General features: G+C 43.1%; 1 protein-coding gene across 2 annotated transcripts in view; it reads right to left on the bottom strand.

Moving 5' to 3' along the window:
* The window catches only part of EP300 (E1A binding protein p300), a 101,750-nt gene that overhangs the window by 44,678 nt on the left and 34,025 nt on the right, over window positions 1–23,047 (bottom strand). For both annotated transcript variants that reach the window (XM_019544997.1, XM_019544998.1), the window contains exons 3-6: window positions 18,914–19,090; window positions 12,779–13,040; window positions 10,073–10,186; window positions 8,308–8,544 (exon numbers count right to left, since the gene is read on the bottom strand). In XM_019544997.1, coding sequence (XP_019400542.1) covers window positions 8,308–8,544; window positions 10,073–10,186; window positions 12,779–13,040; window positions 18,914–19,090 — 790 coding nt within the window. The remainder of the gene's footprint in view (window positions 1–8,307; window positions 8,545–10,072; window positions 10,187–12,778; window positions 13,041–18,913; window positions 19,091–23,047) is intronic.

Here is a 23,047-nt window from a genome sequence, read left to right as displayed (position 1 = left end):
CCTGGGGTGCAGAGCTCAGTCTGGACACTGCACAGACTGGATCATAGGGTTCCTTTGGCCCACTGGCCATATGCTCAACACCCCCACACTAGACAGTAGTGACACTTTTACAGTTTGCCTGGAATTTTAACGCAGCAGCAACCAACATGGTTTTTGTTTACTTCCTTGTTTCTCCATTTCCTATTATAACTCAAGCCTATACACTTGAGTAGATTTCCTTTCCTGCCAGATGAAATTGTGCAATTCTCAGTGTCAATGCTCAGCAGGTGGAAGAATATGTTGCACAAACTTGACTGGCATTGTTAGGACAACAGATTGAATGTTAGAAGACTGCTCTGTCTTTCTCAACTTGGGGCCTATATAGCAGAGTAATGAAGTGGCTGGCAGCTGCTTCTGGTTTCTTTCCCACAAAGAAAAGGCATAATCCATGTGTGCAAAGCATACACTGTTAACAGGTAAAAAGATGACTGATAGAGGCCACCCCCCAGCCAACCCATTGTTACTAGGACTTTTGGGAGAGGAATATGCTGTGTATATTGACAACTCACTAAAGTGAGCTCTAGCTAAGGAATATTTCCAGAAACTGGGATGGGGGGTGGGGAAGGGACACAAGAAGATCAACATAAGGAGTCCAACCTTTGAGGCACGTGATCCACAAGTTCCTTCACAGAACTAGTCTCCTTCACAACCAGGCACAAGTGTTTGCCTCTGATTGCAGAGCCCCAACTTTATTTTTCTTCACCCTCCCCACCAAAGGTTCACTCTCCTCTATCCCTACCATCAAGAAAGCCCGTATCTTGATGCTTCCCAGGTTCAGCTATTATAACCCCCATTTTTGCTATTCCTCCTGCCCCTTACCCCCACCAATGCAATGAAGATCAGGGGGTAAGAGCGAAAAACTATTCTCTCCCTTTTTTGTACTGATTACATCAGTGGTTCTCAACTTGTTTTTCTTTTTCTTTTTTTTTTTTTTTTTAAACACTTGATGGACTTTCCATAAAACTTTCTAGAATTTAGTGGCACCTCCTTCCAAACTAAATTATTTATTACTGTGCCCCTGCACAGGCATATACTTTCCCTTGCACGCACAGAGCCCTTTTGTAGCATGGGCACACCGGGCCCTGCTCCTTCAGACAAAGCTCCCTTCCCTTGCCCATGAAAGAGTGCGTACATACACCCTATACTGCAATCAGAGCTCTCTGCTTTGCCCTCCACTGCCAGCCAGGCTTTAATCAGTACATTGCTTGCAGCGGCATCCGAGAGATCCTTTTGAGATTGCTGTATTGGCTGCTACACTAGGATGTGAGGGAGGAAGCAGTCTAGACCCACCGAGCCCTGGTCACTCACTACCTACACTAGCCACTGTTATTGTCCCTGCTCTGCTGCTCCTGGACATGCTACAGATACGTATTTCCAGCCCTGACACAGGTGCCTGCCCAGTCAGGAATAGCAGCATCTTAAAGCTCATCTCCAAGCTACTGCACTGCTTCCACAGACTCAAAAAGATCTAATGGCAACTGGGGTACGCAGCACCCTGATTGAGAGCCACTTTATTATTACACACAACTCAAGCACCTCACTTTAATTAAGGAGTTTAAATACATTCCTCTTACACTCTGTCATACTGACTGCTTGTTTTGTCTTTACTTTCTCTCTGCCTTTTACATCACTCCTACTCTTGGGATGGTTTCCCAGTAAGACATATGCCAAGACCCCTTCCTCTTCAGTTTAAAATTAGGCAAATCCCAGAAAACATACTGAATGGAAACAACCAACACTAAAGCAGAGAGATTAATTAAATGACACTGCTTTTTTTTTTTAATATATATTTTAAGATTCACCTTGTGACATATCATGATTAACTTCTGAAAAAACTACTAGTTCCAGAAAGCACACCAGCTAATAAAAACATACCATGTTTTTCCACTGTCACACCAACTCCCTTGAAACTAAGCCCTGAAATAGGTTTGTTTCATTTAACCTTCCCTACACATTGAAGCACTCTGTAGCAGTAATTATAAGTAGTTTAAACTTCACATATAATATCGATGTCTAATGCCTGTGGGCCATGGTTGGAACAACAGTTGGACAACTGAAGCCACCAAAGAGTGGAAAATGGCTTCAATATTTCCTTTATCAGTTTTAACAGGAGCACTGCTTCAAAATATTTCAAGGTCTCTCTAGCAGTACAATACTAAGCTACGTCAAAAAATTGCCACGGTTTCAGCTGAAAGTAATTTCCTTCAGGAATAAGGGCTGCTTTACAGGTGTTAAAAAAAAGAAGGTGCTAAGTGTGCCCCTGTGCTGAGCCCAGAAGAGGCATCGCGTTAGATGTACCCATATCACCCAATATCTGTATAGACTGGGCGCTTTAGTAGGGCTTTTTTGGCACTTTTATATAATCACTGATTGAATCAGCTTTAGATAAAAGTGCCAAAGCACCCACTGAAATAGGCCTGTGCGGAGGAGCTAGTATTCACTTTGGATTTGGCTGATTTGGGGGTCAGTGATTCAATTCGGTGATTTAAAATCACCGTCCTGATTCGATTCGGTCTAAACAGATTCAGCGATTCAGCAGCAGCCAAATCTCTGAGTCAGCCAGGCCCATCCCCTGCCCCTCTCACAGCCCGTCCACCCCAGCTCCCAGCACCTGGGGGGGAAAAAAGCCCCAGCTCCGCGGGTCCTGCCAAGCACAGGGCAATCTGCATGAGCCCCTGAACCCTCTCCCCTTTCCCTTTGGGCACCCTGCACAGGCTAGCTCTGGCCCTTAAAAAAAAAAAAAACCTTGAAGAAACCCAGGGACTCACCGCTCTTGCAGGTAGGGGCAATTCTTGCTGCCCTGTAGCATGTGGGGGACTGTGCACAAGCACCCTGAAGCCCCGAGGCTGTACCAGGAGCAGCTAGTCCTGGGGCTTTTCTTTTTTTCTTAAAGGCCCAGAGTCCCAGCAGGCAGGGCAGCTGGGGGTGGGGGGCATGGGGGACAGAGGGGGAGGGGAGGGCTAGCAGGGGTCCCCCCATGGTCCCCTCCCTCAGCCTCTTCTCCCCTGCCCCTAGTACTTACCAGCTAGGAGTGGCTACGGCAAATCAAAGCTCTCTGAATCTCTGCCAAAGATTTGGAGAGCTTTGAATAGACTTGGACCTTTAAACTGGTCCCAATTGGATTTGGAGATTTGGCCACCAAATCAGGCCGTTATCTCCCCCAAATCAAATCACCACCCAAAGCTTCGCACAGCCCTACACTGAAGCACCCAATCTATATAGATGCTGTACAGCCCAGTTGAACTAACGAGATCCTGGTAAAGCAAAGTGCAGGTTTGTTTGTTTTTTTTAATATCTGTCAACAGCCAAGATGAATTTTAAGCATCACTAGACAGCAGACTTCCCTTTAAGTAGGCTTTGGTGAAAGGCAGTGGTTTTCAATCTTTTTTTCATTTGCAGACTCTGGAAAAATTTTGAAAGAAGGTGCAGGCCCCTTTGAATTGTAAGTGTGGGTATTCACATACTTGTGACTGATCATAGTAGTTCTTTGCAGACCCCTTTAGACCTAGTCCGTGGACCCCCAGGGGTCCATGGACCATAGGTTGAAAACTACTGGTGTAAGGGGAAGGAGTGGATGCTATACACCAGAAAGGACTGTAAGATCTTTCCTTTCATAGTATACACCTGTTAATGAGTAATGCTATTGCAGAAGGCTTCTCTACCTAGTCTGTCTCTCAACCAAAAGACTCTTACATAATTATGTACTTGAATTCCAGATCAAGTATTCGACATCGCAAGTTCTTTCAGTTTGTTATCCCAACACCTCTGAAATACTAATAAAAAAACTAAATCATTGTGCCCAAGCTGTCAAGAAAGTGTCAGTTTATTCTAGATGTCAAAAGTGCCCTTTCAGAAGATGGCTAGTTCCAAGTCTAATTGTGGGAATGTTGTGTTCTCCATATATGTTTAAGTCCTTCTGTATTTATTCTCCCCTACTAATTTGTGCAATGGGATGTGTATAAAATAGTCAGAGCACTAGAACTTTGTAATTAGATAAGCTACATTTCCACGGAATTTCACCAATATAAGGACAGCTCAGAAACAGGATAGCAACTGCCATACTCAGAATGACATTGTCCATCTACATTCATCCCTTGATACATTGTCTAAGAATGGCCAGTGCTTTTGGGAGGCCGTAGGAGGACTGGGTTTCTTCTTCCTCTGATCGCAATAGAAATGCTGCAATTATGGAATACTAGGTCACAGAAGGAAATATTTTCCCCTCTAATTTCAGCTGTGAATCAATCTGCACCCTAAATATTTATAACCTTTGTAATGTTTCTTCTAGCATGGATGTACATATGACTCTTAAACCATATGCATAATGTCATTTTGAAATGTACTACAATCATCTGGCTCAAAAATATCCTTCACTACATACTTCCAAATATGGAATTTGTTGGAGAAGTCAGTAAAGAAAGGAGGACTAGAAAAAGAGAATTATCAAGGGCTCCACTGAGCTGAATTAAATGGCTCTCAAGATTTTTTTTTCACAAAATTATTCTTGTGCTGTCTTTTACCCAACAGAGTCTCTACATACAATTAATATTTCTTCTGCATTTTGTAGTTGCCTTTAAGTTAAATAAGGACACCTGTTCTGTTAGTGATAAAAAAGTGAACAGGAATGCCTACGAGTAGGCCTTTTGTTGCTATTTTCATGTGGCTGGTATATCACACCTCATTCTCTTCCAAGATAAGCAGCCATAGCTTTTAATCTCAGTTTTTCCAACTACCAGTCCTCACACTGAAGGCATCTTTTTTTGGCCTTCTCCAGATCTATTTTATTTCTGCTACTTCTGACAGAATCAGACATAGTATTGGAGATGAAGATAAATCTATTTAAGTAAAGTGTGGGAATGCAGGTATTTAAATCTCAATGAGTGGTAAAGTCAGCACAAAAAAAAAATCTATGATAGCCTACAAAGCTATTCAGAAGGCATGCAAAACACTCAAGTGTATTTGGGACCAAATATACAAAGAGGAAAAGACCTACCAGGAACTGAATTTATAATCTGAGGGTGCCTATACATGTGCTGGGGGGTAGAGGGCAGGGGGTGTTTTAATTAGAGCAGTTCCCAGACAGCTGCTTTAATTAAAATGCCACAGCGTCATGTGTATTAAGGCCCAGCACGTTTAAACATGGCCACAGTACACTTTAACTAAAGCTGATTAAACAAGCTTTAATTGAAGTACCGCAATGGCCATTTTAAAACCCATAGGGGCTTATTCATGTGACACTGTGGCAATGCTAGAGCATTCTAATTAGAATGTGAAGCAGATTGGATTAACTGATTCTGCTGTGACATATTCTAGTTGGACCATGTTTGAGCACATGTATAGGCACCCTGAGAGACTAATCAATGACACCAGGAGAGAATTCATAACAGAACTACTAGAAGAAACCTGGGCCACATATTCATGGCCTCCAACAGGGCATGGAGTGCTATAGTAAACCCAGACTGTGCACTACATTTTTTTAAGCTGCAATATAGCGCACAAACTAAAGAATGGCAACATGCATCCTGAGCTGCTTAGCCCCAGTCTAAGGTGGGCTAAACAATATGGCCAGTCTCTCTTTAATGGAAGAGCTACATTGCACTTTGGTATTTTGGGGGGGAAAAAAGTGGCAGTACAGATCCTCAGATGCCTAGCAAAGTGCTGGCACTATAAAAATGACACTGCTACTGAAAAGGGAGAATGGAGCTTTTTTGCTTTAGGGACAAAGGATTAAGAACCAATGTCAACTGCCTTGAAAGTCAATTTAAGGGGTTAGCTTCCCCATAAACCTATGATATGGTTCCTCAATGGGCAGAGGTTTCAAGATTTCATTTCACTGATCAAACCAAACTGGACAAAAATTTTAGCCTCCTAGATGCAATGTGAATTGCTGGTCACCATAAATGTTGTCTACAGATGACGATCATCTATGTAGTAAATCAATTACATGGTATTAAAAACAAAAAAGGGAGGGGAAAGGAAGAGGAATTTCATTTGAGGATGGAAAAAAAAGCCTTTAAAACTTGATGGTGTCATGGTTGTTGTTTGTACTACTGCAAAAACATCTTAGTGTGCTGCAGCAGTGTTGGAGCAATATTATTGCCATGAGGGTTCAGGAAATATGCAAAAGGCAAGGATTTTTGTGAGTGTTATTGGACCAACTGTATTGTTGGGTAGGATATAGGCAAGCTTTTGTATATCAAGTACCTGAAGAAGGGTATTTGGTACCTGAAAAGTTCGTGTTTACCCCTTATTTTACTGAAGAATTTTATGACAGGTAAAGGAATGGAAGTAGGAATTTGCAGTTAAAAAGATGCTGTAATGCTGACTCTTTGAGAAAAACTGTTTTCCTTCCTAGAATCTGAGTCCAACCAATACAAAATTAATGGTTTTAAATAGGTCTGGTTTAAAACCTTCCCTCTCCACTTACCTGTTCAGGTTTTAATTTCTTATAAAAGACTTTTGCATGACTCCAAGTACCATATTTAAAACAAGACTTAAAAAAAAAAAAAGAGTCCTGAAAGACTTGCTATCTGTCATAACAGACAAAAAGAAAATGCTTATTGGCAAACTGTCAAAGCATAGGAAAGTTAAAAGGCCATCAAGGTGTCACAAATTAAGATGGCATTTTTTCCACTCCAGAAATGCGGATGAAGAAAAAAGCTTGGTCAGATGAAGGCATGCTGTATCCCAATAGTAGAAAATGCTGAGCACAAAAACAAGCGTCCAAGAAAGGATACATTCTAATGCTAGGCAGAACAAGAACACCCCTTGGACACTGTTCCTAATCCCTATATCGAGAGAAATGGCACGGACCAAATAAAACTGAAAGAGTTTGAGGAGAGGGAGAAACTAGATTCAGATTCTGTACATTAGCCTAGCAGTCAACAGTTAAGAATCTAAGGAGGTTCTCCCAATACTTCAGATAGCTCTTCTCCTTAGAACAGGATTAGCTCCAACATAGATTTCTTGCAGAAATAAATATATGAGAAGAGTCTGACAGAAAACAGCCCCCAAAACATGGAAAAGCCATAAAAGTCTCAAATTAAGATAGAAAGCTCTTGCTATCCATAAATCAATACTTATGGTTTGACTTCAAACCTAAATAACTACATGGATTATTTTGCCAAAAAAGACATTTTAATCACAGAAACAGGCAACAAAAGTTATGATGAAACTTAAGAATTATTCAGTCAGCCTGCTACTGCATTTGCAAAGTTGGTTTGGAAGGATTTAAATGAAGTTATACAAAATCTGACTTGCACCATCTTCATTAGCCAAAAAACCCACACTAGAGAGTTATGAATGTTTACTCCTGTGTTCATGAACTTGTGAACAAGTGGACTGTTGGTTGCAGGTCATCAGGGGGGACTTCAACACTTTCTCAACATGACACAAGAGGTTTTGTTTTACACGGTGTTTCAAAGATGCAATGTATGAGTAGGAAAATTATAAATGAAGGCACTTCTTTCCCCAAACTGTATTACAAGCATGACAGGTCTTGGTTCAGTCTTTTCTTCAAATTTGCCATGACTATCCATCAACTTCCCTTTTACTTCCATAATGAAGAAAAGTCATTCTTCTCTGGAATGCAATACTCAGTTTAAGCCAGGGGTGGGCAAAATGTGGCTCACAGGCCAGATGTGGCCCACCCAGCCATTCTATCCAGCCTGCAACACCCCTAAAAAATTTAGAAAATTAATATTTATCTATCCCTGACTGCCTGTCATGTGGCCTTTGATGGCTTGTCAAAACTCAGTAAGCAGCTCTCTGCTCGAAATAATTGCCCACTCCTAGTTTAAGCCAACTATAAACTCAAAATGCCAAATTAACAACTGCCTTGAATGCACTTAGAACCAATCAAAAATTAAAGTGCTGCTGTATCTTTAAGTGACCCCTAAATATTACCTGACAGCAGGGGACAGAACCAATTAAGTGTTGTTCAAATTAAAGGTAATACCTTTAAACACTCCCTAGTGGCTCTGAAATGAGCAACATGGGTCCAAGAAGTTCTAGTCAGATGATTCTAAACAATACATTAAGACAACAATTCCCTATTTACTTAAATTTCTAAGCAAACATCACATGACTTAGATGGTGTAAAATAATCAAAACTGTAAATGATCATGAAGTTACCCCTGCAATCCAGTATGTGCTGGGTATGAATTTACAACTCTGAAACACCTGAAGCATCCTTCAAAAAAAATCATGAAACAAAATGAAACATACCAGATATATAGTTCATAGTTTAAGACAAGAGGATCAACTTACTCATGGGATTCATGGGGCGCAACCCCTGGGGTGACTGCCCTTGCTGTTGATTCTTCACTTGAGCCTGGGATTGCGTCTGCATCTGGTTTCCTTGATAGGTCAGTCCAAGGGCTGCATAGGCTCTCTCAATAGAGCTAGGGTCAATTTGACTGGTAGTGTTTATACTGGATGTAGTCTGCTGCCCCACCCCTACAGTGCCAGTGTTTGCAAGTCCAACTGTAGCTCCGCCCAATAACGCTGGAAAAGACATGCTACATTAACACAAATATCGGAAACTAAAGAAAAAGGTGGAAACGTACGGAAGCTCAATAAATCCAAATAATACCCTAATAAGAGTAAGCAGATTAGCAGCACAAGAAGTCAACAAGAAGTTGGAGAAACACTGCTCAACAGACTTTAAAATCATAATGTTCTGCTTTCACTATAGACTAACCATGGCAAATTTAGGCTTTTTTTTTAAATATATAGGACACATACAATTGTTTTAACCAAGTGGAAACAATAGTTGCATACAACAGTAGATGTTAAGGTCAAGAGAAGCAGAACACTTCAAATCTATCAAGGAGTTAACCCACTTGAATTCACTCTTACTTCTACATAGTTCCAGGATAGACAAAAGTAGGCAACGGGGGCAGTTATAAAGACAGCACATAAGAACATATTCAAATCGACTAGAATGAGGGCAGAATAATACTGGAGAACAGGAGCGCAAAAGAGGATTTAGACTGGAACACCAAGCGAGTCAGGCAGCATGAAGAATTTGGACAGATAACACTGGGGGTAAAAGAGGAGTACCACCAGCTGGGACAGTGCAGAGACTATTAATTTGTCTAGTGTCTTGTTTAATGTGGCTGAAGCACATGAGGTGGGAGGGCTGACAGGTAAAAGTAACTTGCTGGGCGTGTGACGGACAATTATTCTCATTTGACCTTAGCTGAAGGGAAAAGATTCCTAATAATCAGTCATACTTCACTGAATTCCATCAAATACTTTTCCTTAAACCCAGTGGTTCTCAACTTTTTTGGACTCAAGGCACCCCCCTCCATAACTTCTATGAATTGAGTGGCAACCAAATTTCAAAAACAAATTTATATATTACAGTGCTTACTTCCTTGCAGGGCTGGACAGTGGGGGTACAAGAATCAGCCAGACAGGAATAAACCCAAGCCTGCGCTTATCTCCTCACACCTCCCAACACCCTTCAAAAGGATCTTGCAGCACACCAGTTGAGCATCACAGCTCTAACCTATTTAAGGTATGCTGTTATAAGGGTAAACTATGAATGGAGAGCCCGTAAAGCACATTTTTAAAAATAATTCTGAAAGAATGCAGTAAATAACCTGTAATAAACGCAGCTACTCAAACAATACTTTCACATTAGTGATCTCAGCAGATCAGAGTAGTAAGAACATTCTGCTCTATCACTAGGGTGCAAGATCAAATCTAAGTTCTGTTGCAAGGATGATACCCTCAACAAATTTTTCTCCAAAAGGATCACCAACTCTTAGATCTGGCATCATGGTTGTCTGTTTTCCATGTCAGGAATATATTAGGTTGAAGACCACCTTGGGTAACAACAGTGGACAACAACTGGAGAAATTAAGGATAAAATTCCCAAACGAGAGGAAAACCATTCCAGTTCTCAACAGACCTGGCAGCTTTGCTCTCCATCTTCACACAGGCATACAAACAGATCTAACTCTAGAGAGATAACACCGTATGGTCATGGTCACTTTATGATGAAACTAGCAAACAGAATACTTACATTGTTGATTTCTTTTGTCCCCAGCATTTTTAAGAGGCAAACATACAGGACAGTCATGTCTTGTACAATTCTTCCAGTGCGAGATGATTTGTCGTGAAGATGCACAGTGTGCCACTGAAAAAAAAAAAAGGAAAATGGAAAGAGAAGCCTTTAAAGAGAAATCTTCAAGTCTGCATATTTCCATGTTCCATACAAAATTAATTAGAGAATCAATTATTTCTCTAGGAATATCTATACATTGGCACAATGATAGTGCTAACCAAAGAAAAAATTAGCTCACACAAAACTTCACACCACTGCAGAAACTACACTGCTTCCAGATCTGACCCAACCATGCTCCTGGGAAATATCACATATTATTATACTTTCTAGGATATGTCTACACTGTAAAATGCAGTGCAGGTATAAGAGAAAAAGAATGCACTACTTTCATTTTGAGATCTTATCAAAAGATATAATCCAGTCTTATGGTTAGGTTTTATTGTCAATGAGAAATTTTTTTTTAGCTTGCTTTTATGCTACTCTTCTTATTCATTTCTGCCTGTATACTGAAATTAAACTATGCAAAGTTATTAGAATAGCAGCCACAAATTTAACAGCTATTTCTCCTTCCAAAGGACTGGTGGAAAGTAGGGGTGTATCTGAAAGAACCAGCTTTTGGGGCAGAGGGCATTTCAATCTCTCTGTCGCTAATTGGTATACTGTCATTACTGAAGCATCCAGAGGAGGTACTGCCAATTAAACTAGTTTACATAAAAAGGACACTTGCTAACTACAAAACTTACCACAATTCCTCTCCACCAATCAGTTTTTAAAAAGCAATGAGTAGCCATAAAACTGCAACTGTCATTGGATCAAACTTAACCCAGGTAAGGAGAGAAATATATGAAAGTTTCCATATTTTATTACAGGGATCTGAAGAGCTAACCTTTTATGTTGTTGTTATTACTTTCATTTAGGAATCGAGATTGATGGCAAAACTGAAATTGCTTTGCAGACAATCTGTTAAGACTATAAAATATGGCCTCCTTAAATTATTTATTAACAATATAAGGGGTAACATCTCTGCTAACAGGAGTGCTGATGTGGCATAGCAAAGAAAAATTATTCCATTATGACAGAATATCACCACTTTCTGAAAGATCCCAATGTGTTTTAGAAATTGCATATGCATGGATCATTCAGTAGTCAGAGAAGCAGCCACCTTCAAGGTGACCAAGGCAGAGGAAGCCTACAAAACAATCCCAGACAAAAGTAAAGAAAACCATATCCATTAAAACTGCATGAGGAATTTGAGGTCAGACAATAGTTAATTAGCTTGGAATTCAGGCAAAATACCGAGACCAAACACTTGTTTTCTTTGAAAGCCGTAAGTTGTCAAGCCTCAATTTCACTCTTCCTCTGCAACACAGGTCTTCATGCAAGGTAACTTAGAAACACTCCCCACCCTCAGATACTGGATAATATTAATTAGGGGCTGCACCGACAAAGATTTTTTTTTTGCTGATACCAGTGGCCGATTATCAACCAGCCATATCAGCTGCTCAGCAGCTCAGAGAGCAGCAGCATCTGACCAGTAAGTCTGTGGGGGAGGGAAGGGGCCAGGGGGAGGAAAGGGGCATGGGAGGACAGACTGAGGCCCCTATGGTAAGGTGGGGAATGAGTCTGGGGCAGAGGCCAGGACTGCCCAGCTGGGATGTGGTGGGGTAGAGCCACGAGCAGCTTGTCCAGAGGGTGTTGGGGGGTGGCTCCCTGCTGCTGTGTGCACCCCCGGGGGAGGCACTGGGGGCACATACCCTCTGCACAAATCCAGGGGATGAGGCAGGCTGCCTGCTATGGGCTCAGGGCCAGAGGTTGTGCCAATCTCTCCCCAGTGGGAAGGCTGGGCTGGGGTTGTGCTAGAGGCAGGCAGCAGTGCTGAGAGGGGAGGCTAAGAGGTGGGCTACAGCCACCCTAACATTCACTGTAGCCTTCCTATAACCCCCCCTCCCAGTACTACTGCCCACCCTGAGTGCAGCCCCTGCACCGGGAAGAGGCTGGAGCAGCCCCTGAGCCCACAGCTGGCAGCCGACCCTTACCCCATGCACAAATCCAGGGTGCACATGCTCCTTATGCCTTCCTGGGAGGTGCACACAGTATGCATGCTGTGACTGCACCCATGCACACAGAATTTATCAGTGACATTATCAGCTACAAATGGCCAAAAAAAAAAGCAGATTGCTAATGATATCAATTTTCATTTTACTAGTGCTGATCTGATATGGACCAATATACTGGTGCACCACTAATATAAATTCTGTAAAAGGTGCTCTTTGCTCAGATCTCCAACACCACCGTGGCAGCAGTGGAATATCCCAACCAAGTACTGCTCAAAGTTAAATCTCTCCTGTGGGAGACCACAGTATCAAGGCCAAAGGTCTTAGGGCTACAGGTCAGTGCTAGATACTCCAGTGTTTTGGAATGGCAGAAAAGGTTAAATCTCAGAAGTACAAAAGCTGCTTATTCTTCTATTAAGATACAGATAGAGTCATGGTGGCACTGTCAAATAACAGACACTTTCTGAGCTTAAATAATTTAAATTTGCTTATGAAAGTTCTTATACCTTCTTCAGGGAGTCTTGCCAAACCTTACTTTTACTTATTTAAACACAGTAGGCTGGGACACATGTGGACATACACTTATACATGCCCCCTACCCCCTACTTACCTTGGCAAGATTTGCCAGCCTGGCAGTGTGTCATGTGGTTGAGGACATTCTTCATGGTACGGCAATGAGGGAGGTTGCACTGTCGCACCTCACCATTCGCTTGTTCTCGCCGCTGACACTTGTGGGCGTGTAAGAGGAGAACGAGTTGCTGTTGAATGAGCTTACGTTTCTCTGGGTCTGCCGTAGGGGCCCCTGACCCCATAGCCTGGGGAGCAGCTGACACCATCCCAGTGGGTTGGACCTGCGGCGCCTGCTGCTGGCCCTTCAGGAGAAGACAGGAGATATGTACTCATTAGAACTAAGTCACTTTTTAAAAAAAAAAACAAAAGAAAGTCACTAAGTGAGTTAACCAGAGTGTATTCAAAATAATTATTAAAATGTCACTAAGATGATCACACACGTAAAGAAATTTTCCCCCATTCCTTGATACTGGATTATTTATTTAATCAGTAATTATACATTTATTAATATTATCAATATTATTTCATTGCAGAATTGACATTTGTTACCGATCCCAATGAACTACTTTGAGCATGTTCTTCTCCTCCTCCTATCATAGCTGATGAAGTGATTAAGGACACCCAGTTTTACACATGCTTTCAGCATCACTTGAGACTTTTCAATTAGTCCATCATATTAGAAATGCAGTTTAATTCTTCATCCACTTTAAACATTAGAGATATGGGCACAGCTGTTTAAGTGCCCCAAGAAAGAGCTCTTGTACAATAGAAAAAAAAAGTTCATAGAAATCTTCCTCCTTTGACAGGAAATCAGACTGAAGAGAAGATAGTGGGAAAACTGCTGGAACACAAGGATCATCTCTAAAGTACTGTGAATGTTTAGATCCTCCCCCTGTGGTTCTGATCCTTTTTTCTCTGGGTGCTTTTAATAGCATTAATGGCTCATTTTCAAAAAGAAGGATGGTACTAGTAAAATGCCCTTTACCCTCCCCTCATTATTAGGTTGTTCAATAAGTTTCAGTCTGGGGGAATAATACACACCATGGGGGCTTTTAGCTGTAGGTACACTGTATCACCAACTGAAGGGTTTTTAGTATGGATGGAAGCTCTGAGAAGGTACAATTGTTCAGGACTCCAACTAGCAAAAATATCCAACTGCTTTTATATTTCAGTGACATGACAATATTGGTCCTCCTGCACGTTTTCAGAACTTCTCTGAGCACATGTTTCTTCAGCAAGCAAGTGGCTATGCTTCTGTGTATACAGTTTCCCTCAAAAGTTATACGTATATGCAAAGGAATGAAATCACTTGGTAATAGTTAACTATAAATTACCAAAGTAGCTTGAAACAAAATGTTTCAAGACTATCACTTAGGATTTTTAAAATACACTTGAGATCCAACAGCAGTGGGGCATTGACATCATCCTTATCCCCCTGTTTTGCCTGCAGCAGTTTAGGGTGGTCTTGGTGTTTGGGGGCAAAGTGCAACTGCTATTTGTGTAGTTTTAGGAACAGGTTAGACAAGCACTTGTATGGGGGACAGTTTGGATAGGGATGATCCTGCCATGAGCAGGAGGATAGACTAGGTAACATTCCAAGGTCCCTTCCACCCCTACTTTTCTACTATTACATTTTTCCTGTGTTCAGTATCTATGGATCACTTGTAGTGAGCAGCATGTTGAATAATATGTTAGAGGTGCACCGATATAATTGGTCCATATTGGATTGGCACCAAGAAAAGGAAAGTTAACATCATCAGCAATCAGCTTTTTTTAGCCAGTGTAGCTCAATGTCACTGATAAATGCCGTGTGCAAGTTCAGAGTTGCGTGCATGCACATGGCTAGGAATACAACCTGGCAGTTTGAAGAGTAGTGTCTGGCCAGTAAGTCTGGGGGGAAGGGGTATAGGGGGGAAGATTGAGGCCCCCACAGTGAAGGAAAGAGTGGGAGAGGAAGGTGCTACCCAGCTGGGATGGGGTGGTGTATAGGATGAAGCCATGGGTGGCTCATCCAGAGGGCACAGGGAAGGGAGTGGGGGGGCAAAAATGGAAGGGGGGCCACTCCCAGCCACTGCACGCACCTCTGAGGAAGGCATGTGCCCCCCAGATTTGTGCGCAGGGTGAGGGTGGGCCGCCCACTGTGGGCTTGGAGGCTGCCTCTTCCTGCTGGGGGGTCCTGGGTCAAAGCTGTACTTGGGGTGGGGGCAGGGCAGGCAGTGGCAGCAGTGCCAGGAGCAGGGGGCTACAGTGAATTTTGGGGTGGCTACAGCCTAACCCATTGCCCCCCTTCTCCTAGCACCACTGCCACCTGCCCTGCCTCTGCCCAGAACTCCTTGTGGGAAGAGGCTGGCACAGGCCCTGGCTCTGAGCCTGCACTGGGCAGCCTGCCTTCGTCCTGTGCACAAATCTAGGGGCACATGACCCCCATGCCTCCCCTGGGGGGCATGCACAGCAGCTGGTAGCCAACCCCCCAGAGGAGCTGCCCTCAGTTCTGTGCTGTGCCCTGCCCCATTCCCACCCTCACTGTGGGGGACTCAATCTGCCCCCACCATGCCCCTTCCCCCCAACAGACTTATCAGCAGATTCTGGTTTCCAGGATGCTGGGTTGCACATCAGCAACCAGACTGTATCAGTCAATATGGCTGGCTAATAATCGGCCATCAGTATCGGCCAAAAAAATCTTTATCGGTACACCTCTATTATATGTACTTTGTCTTAAGATTGTGCTCAATCTCTGTCCTGGTTGTGCCTTTCATAAATACTGTCACTGAAAGACATGCATGTTATCAAACTCTGAGGCTGTGCATAGGTACTAATATGAAGAATGTATGACCTTCTTTGTATCCTCTTGCTCCCAACCTTCTACTGAAGGGATGGGCCTGGAAGTACGAGGATATTAAAAGTGCTGGCTTTATTTAACCATGTTCTTTCAACAGAACATTTCTGAGACAAACAAATTTCTACAGTAATTTGTATCTGGCTACACTTTCACTAATCCTATAACTCTGTAACAGCAACATTCACTCAAGACAACAGGCTTAATAAATAAAAAATCACCTACATGGGCATTAGCCACCTAAGCAGAGCTCTTCAATGGTTTCAAAAAACTTAACATGCTGCAGTTCTCCAACTTCAGTGATGGATGCCTTAAGTAACAGACTCATTTGGATATTCCTTTCTTAGTTTTCAAGGTTCCAAAAAGAGAAAGGGTCCTTCGCTATATTTTAGACTCCTGAGCAACAGAATCCAAGCTTTTTCCATTTGCTGTCTTCTTTGCAGTCAGTTTCACACAACTCAGCACAACATTACCGCTGTCTGAGTGCCTGCAAATCACATGCTGCACCTCAGCTGCTCAGTGGTACCTGTATCTGCTCTTACCATACAGAGAGAAACAATCAGAGCAGCTTCAGCACACAGAAGAATGGCAAGTCCCTGTCCTGTTAATTGCAGGCACATGAACTGTCTGTGTACCTGCACCCTATAGTAAGCAAGCGCTGAACAGGCACACCTTTCCCGTTTCATTCAGTGCGGGGGGGGGGGGATGAGTTGCCCTGTTATACACCTCACCACAGGTAACTGAGGATACAGGAACAATTATCAAAGAATAGTTATTGCATGATAAAGTCCACACCACTTAAAGGTCCCAGGCCCTTAATTAAAAAAAGACTGAGTCTTATCAGAATAGACTTCATGTGCCAACAATTAACAAGAGGCAGGGAGGGACTTAATCTTGCCAGACATACTTCTCTGTAATTGTCCATCAGCCCACTCTTACCCCATTGTTGAGAGAAATTAGGGTAGATTACCCTTAAATGAAACACAGCTAAACTTGTCATTTCAGTTACTGCAAAGCAGCTGAGCCACAGTTAAGCCCCATCCAGGGATCAGAGATGCTATGTGGCCTGTAACTCTCACCAGGAGTCGGGCCCCTTAGTTTTGGAATTGTTGATCTTGGTACTCATTCTCACGATTCATTTTTTTTTTTCATAACAAGAGTTCCATCAAATTCCTGTTGCTGTTATTTCCTATATTCATAGTTGTACCCCTTCCATTTTACAAAGAATCAGGAAAAATTCATTTCTAGACCTGTTTTCAGACGCATCTTTAGCATTAGTCCATGCACAGGACTAACTTATATAGGTGGATTAGGGCTTTGATTGTATTGCGTTTTAAACTGCTGTACAGCATATCCTAGTGACTCAAAAGAAAGAGTACTTTGTATATGTAATTAATGAAAACAAAATGAAGAATTAGAGGTGCTTTAGGTCAATACCGCTGGTTGATTTTTAACAAGCCATATTAGCCCATATCAATCCAACTGCCGCCAGGCGGCCCAGCAGCTTAGAGAGCAGCATCTGGCTGGTAACTCTGTTGGAGGGAAAGGGCTGAGGTGGGGGGAAGGGATGTGTATGGGAGGAAAACAGATCAGGGTCCCCACGTTGAGAGAGTAGGGCTGGGGCTAGGTCTAGGGCAGGAGCAGGTGCTGCACAGCTGGGGTGGAGCAGGGCAGGGGAGAGAGCCGCAGCTTGCTTGGGGGACCCAGCAACTGCTGCTGCACACACCCTGGGAGGGCATGGGGGTGGGGGGGGGCCCTGGGTCTGTGCATGAAGCAAGGGCAGGCTGCCAACAAGGCTCTTCCAAACAGGGGCTCTTCCCAGCAGGGCGGGCGGTGGCAGCACTGGGAGGGTGGGTTACGGGGTGAGCTGTGGCCACCCCAAAATTTGCTGTAGACCCCCTCCCAGCACCACTGCTGCCTGGCCTGAGCACAGCTCTGGTTAGGAAGAGCCCAGCACCGCACCCAGCCCTATCCCACAGCAGCAGCCCTCCCAGGGCCCATGCACAGATCCAGGGGGCACACGCCCCACTCCCACCATACCCATATCCAGGGTGCATGCAGCAGCAGGAGCCACCCCCCACCCCCAAGCTGCTTGTGGCTCCGTCCTGCACCCTGCATCAGCCGTGCAGTGCCTGCCCCTACCCCAGCCCTACCCCATTCCCTCCCTCACCACAGGGGACTCGGTCTACCCCTACCACTCCCATTTCTTCCCCCGTGCCCCTACCCCACTCCTAACAGATTTACCAGTCAGACAATCCTCTTCATACTGCCAGGCTGTGCACACGGCATTTATTAGAGACGTTAAATCGGCTGCATCAGCCAAAACAAGTCAATTGCCGGTAATATCAATTTTCCTTTCATCAGTGCCAATACAATATGGACCAATGTATAAGTGTACCTATATGAGGAATGCTTTAATATCCCTAATTTAATTACAGAAAGTCAGCTGGAAATGGCTGTTGGGCCACAAACCTCTGCTGAAAGGCCAGACTGAATTCTGAGGGCAAAAGAATGGAGAAACCCAAGCTTAACAGAAGACATTAGAAAAAGTAGGTTTATAAATAATAATAAAGAAGGTAGTTTCTTCAATATCTTTTTCATCTGCTTTCCACCATTAAAAGTAGAAGGATATATTACATAAAGCCTCCTGATCATCTGCAGTTTTTAAAATAACAAACTGCAGAATCAGACAGCAGTTGGAACTACCCCCTTGCTTCTATGAAACAATGACGATTTGGTAAACAAGTTCAATTTTGGAAGCTTAAACATGTTTATTTTTAGTTCTAAGGCTTTTGGTAATCTATCTAAGAATCCTACTTGCCTATTCCAGCAGCACTGTGAGCAACGGGTGGGGCTATCCATGTCAACAAATGGTTACAGAAGCATTTATGCCCTCCTTTAGTCCCAAAACTGTCAGAGGACAGAAGCAAGAGAAGCAAGCCTCCACGGAGCAAATGAGGAGAGGGAAAGGCCTCAGCAGACCACCAATGGAGGGGTAAGAGAAGAGATCAAAACTGGTGAGCAAGTAGCTCAGTTGAAGTCTGGGTGGGGAGCTCCATTACACTTTCCCCCCTGCATAGCTGCACTCCCTCAACGCTCCTCCAGGGATCCTTTTATCTGCTCTTAGAGAGTGAGAAATGAGGGAGTGTTTGTGTGGATCCCATCTTTCATCATGGGAACCAGAGCTACCATAGGGGGGCCTGATAGCACAAAATTTGTAGCCGACTGCTGCAAAATTTTATAGGCTTACATGTACTACCAACAGAACGCTGCAAGTGCTCCATATTTGGTCTGCTACCATTTGAAAAAAAACAAAACAAAAACATATATTTAACTTACCATGTTCGGCATTCCTGCACCAGGGACTGGCTTCTTGTCCATTGTAAACTGGGGTAAACTGTTTGGTAGCCCAGCTTTATTCTGCATCTGGGGACCAAGTCCACTGGCTCCAATCTGCTGCCCAGTGTTTTGGCTGTATGGTGAGCCGTAAGGACTGGGATTACTCATCATTCCCATCTAGAAATTAAAGGGATTAAAAAAATGTTAAGTTCAGTCAGAAAGACATTTCCATTCAACATTGTTTAACTCCTACTTTCACAAGCCAACATACCAAGAATAAGGACTGGTTAGCAAAGAGGGAGGAACCAAAAAGTCTGCTGCAATAAGGTCCTAATATATCCTGCTCTTCTTTCCTTAAAGTGACTTACATAGCTTTCCACTCTAATCATATGAGGGCAGTATTTAAACATCATGATAAAAACAGCTTCTTCCTTTAAAGACCAAGACCCAGATAAAATGCAACAGTGCAAATCTAGTCAGGGCTGTTCCAATATTTTCCACTGTACACCATTCTTTTTGGCAAGTTTATCACTTCAAAAATTATCTATGTTTTTATAAGCAACACAGAAGATCATAATGACTATAGTGAGTTGAGAACATTTCTAACAATGCACTGACACAACAATCTTCTTCTTACAGAAAACTCAATTCATGTGATTTGTCCCCAAGACCACACTAGAAGTCTCCAGCAGAACCAGGAGCAGACCTCAACAATTCTACAACAGAATTCCCTTCCTCTTTAAAACATGCAACTTCTAGAAAGAGGCAAGCCATAAAGAAAAAGTTCCAGCAACCTATGAAAAAATAGGAAGATCACAAGTTGAAACACACCGAGTGGACATACTTTTTGGAGCAGAAGCGTAATTGAAAAAAACAAAGAAAGACTGATAGGAAGCTGTTAGATGGAATTCAATTTTGTAGGGTGTTCAAAATAAGTAAGTATCCTTGACTAGATACTTCAAATTTTCTTAAGAGACTCAATATGCTGTACCCATGAAATAGCCATGCTACTGGCGATACAAGCTTTCACAAATATTTCAAAGAAGGATCTTGATTAAATACTTTAAAAGCATGGAGAAAGTTCAATTTAATTCACTTCGCACAGGAAGGCAGTAGACTGGAAGTTCCCATCCTCTTGCCCCTCTCCCCTGAGCTACCAGATTCCCATTCCCAGCCCCTCTGCAGTAAGGTAAGCTCAGATATTCGGGCACAGCCCTACCACAGGTGGCAGGTGCAGTATAGCTCTACAAGAGTGATCCCCACCCCCCGCAATGCCAGATAAGATGCCTGGATCTTTGTAGGCCAGATCCAACCTGTGGACTGTTGACCCATATTTTAAGCAAACTAATGCTTTCTATGCCCTTCTGGCTGCCCTTTGCATATAAATTTGTCCAAAATTGATGCATGATACTTTTTTTTTTTTTTTTTAAACTGCTGCAAGTTTTAGCTTAAGTACTCCATAAACACACTTTTCAGCAGCACTTCACCTACTTGCATATAGTACAAACTATGCATGACGTTAGTTCAAAAACAAAAGCTCATGATTTACCATATAGTCCACTGGGCTGGGCCCCAGCAGTGCCAACAGTGTTTCAAGCTCAGCACTGCTCAGAATGTGTGCAGACTCCAAATACACCCCAAAAAGGATCCATGTGCTAATTAACCCCCGCTCATGACTGGAACCAGGTGTTGTCATGAGTCCTGGAATCCTCCAAAAACTTACATGCAGACAAGGCATAAGGAAACCTGGCTCAGCTCTGCCTCATGGAGGGCAGGGCCACCCAAATCATATGCAACAGTAAGCGAGGGGGCAACAAAGGGGTTCTGGGTGAACCATCTGGGGCCCCATTTGGTGATGTCTGCCAGACACTGAAATCTAGCGAAGACATGAATCACTGGAAATGGAAAAGAAAGGCACAGCCCAGCTGTGGGAGTGAAGAAGTCAAAATGTATTGAATGTAGTAGCACATCATGACTTTGAAAAAGTCAGTGCTGAGAGGAACTAAGCCTAATGGGCAACCACTATGCACCTTATTCACATGGGCAGCACTAATGAATCACACGGTGGTAGGTTCCCATCAATGTTTGCTCAATACAGGCGGTGTGTTTTATAGTCAAGCTCAGTGTTGGCTGCATTTAAATCAAACTTGATAGTTGGTTCCCACTACTGAGCACATGCTGCTTTTGGCAGCAGTTTAACGATAGACATGATATTCAGTGAGGTTTCCTTGAATGCAAATATAAGGTGAAGAGATTCCTCCACCCCCCAGTACTAATTGGGGAACAAAAACCTGCATCTTATATTCAAACAAATATACTTAATGAGGTTAGCTACATAAAAAACAGTGATAAGTGAGGATTTTAAACAGTGTCTTTTGGTTTCTTTTTTAATTCAACTAAAACCCCCTACATATCACACTTCATGTATCTTGTTTTGCTAGGAAGTCAGTGTTACAGTTGTAGTTTTACCATGATCTTTTTTCTGCTGCTTCTTAAAGATGAAAGCTACAATGCACATAGTTTCCCAAGGTTTTATCATTTCTTTTGCTTTTGGAGATATTTTTCAGTGTGTCCAACCTTTATGAAACAGAATGTTTCCTGTGGCCTATATAAGGTTCTTAACTATTTCAGTAATAGTTGGATGCTATATTACTTGTATAGTAATAATATACTACTTTCACGCTACTGGCATTGCCAGTCCAAAGAATACTGTTCCCATTACAATATTCTCTAGTATAGTGCTTTTCAAACTGTACCCAGACGGAACCCCGAGGTTCTGCAAGAGGTCATCAGTGGTTCTACAAACAGATTGAGAGTAATGGCAGACTGGGCCAGGAGGTGGTGCATTGCCACTGCCAGGCCAGGTTGTCTGACTCTACATCAGCTCATGTGGCGAGTAGCCAACCCAATTTATGACGTTCAATACTTGATATCACTTTATACAAGCAAAGTGGTCACTGATCAGTACAGTGTCTGAAAACAAAGTAAAATATGCTCAACTTCTGATTTCCATGGGAAACTGAAAACCTTGATTTCTGCTCGTGAGGTCACATAGTCCAGCCCCCTGCTCAAGGCAGGATTATCTCTGACTAAACCATCCCAGCCAAGTGTCTATCTAACCTGCTCCTGAAAAATTCCAGGGATGTAGATTCCAGTTTCCTCAGGTAACTTGTACCAATGCTTGACCACCCTTGCAGTCACAAAGTTCCTCGTAATGGAGGACTGAAATGCAGCAATAATTCCAAACATTAATCTAAACATTCACTCACTGTGCATTCTGAACAGTATTTCATAAAGTTCTTCAATTCCCACCCCCAAACCCAAATTTCCCCCAGTATTCAGCCCCAGGAGAAATGGAAAACAGTTTCTCGATCTACAACCCTCACTTCTCAGGATTTTCAAGGGAACAGCTTAAGGACAATGGCGGGCAAAATTTGGCAACCAGGCTGGATCCGGCCTGCCAGCCCATTCTATCCAACCCACAGGTCACCTAAAAAGTTTAGAAAATACTAATTTATCCGCTCTTGCCTGCCTGTCAAAGATGACAGGAGCAGCAGGAGCCAGCAACAAAGCTGGCCTAGCCCTGCCTCTCCCAACTGAAAGCCTTTACTTGCCCCAGCTTTCACTGCTTGCCTATGTGCCTGCTCCAGTACCACATTGCTCTTAGCAGCATAGCCAAGCCATGGGAGCATAGGGCTGCACCAGTAGCCTGGGGCCAGCAGCAGGTGTGTGTGTTCATAGGGCGAGTCTCACAAGCACCACCCCCCATACACGCAGACTCCCACACCCCTCATATCCACACCCACACCAATCCTCCCCACAAATCCCCCCACACACACCCACACCCTCCCCCAGATATGCACAGCCCACCCCCAAACCTATACTTACCCCCCAGCACAATATACAAGAGTAAGACCTCATTTTAAGCTATTGTGCAATCACCTGTGTACACAAATGCATGTAAATTGGGACAAAAATATTTCTGAAATGAAATCAATGAATGTTGTAGATGTTCAATTTTTAGACTACAAATTTGGTATTCTTCTAGTTTCATAGATTTCATAGACATTAGGGCTGGAAGGGACCTCGGGAGATCATCGAGTCCAGCCCCCTGCCCAAAGGGCAGGAAGTCAG

Source organism: Crocodylus porosus, unplaced genomic scaffold (genome assembly GCF_001723895.1).
Source record: "Crocodylus porosus isolate Cpor-Errol unplaced genomic scaffold, CroPor_comp1, whole genome shotgun sequence".
In the NCBI taxonomy this organism is placed as follows: Eukaryota; Metazoa; Chordata; order Crocodylia; family Crocodylidae; genus Crocodylus; species Crocodylus porosus.
Note: the sequence above shows the minus strand (reverse complement) of the source record. Positions and strands in the feature narration are given on the sequence as shown.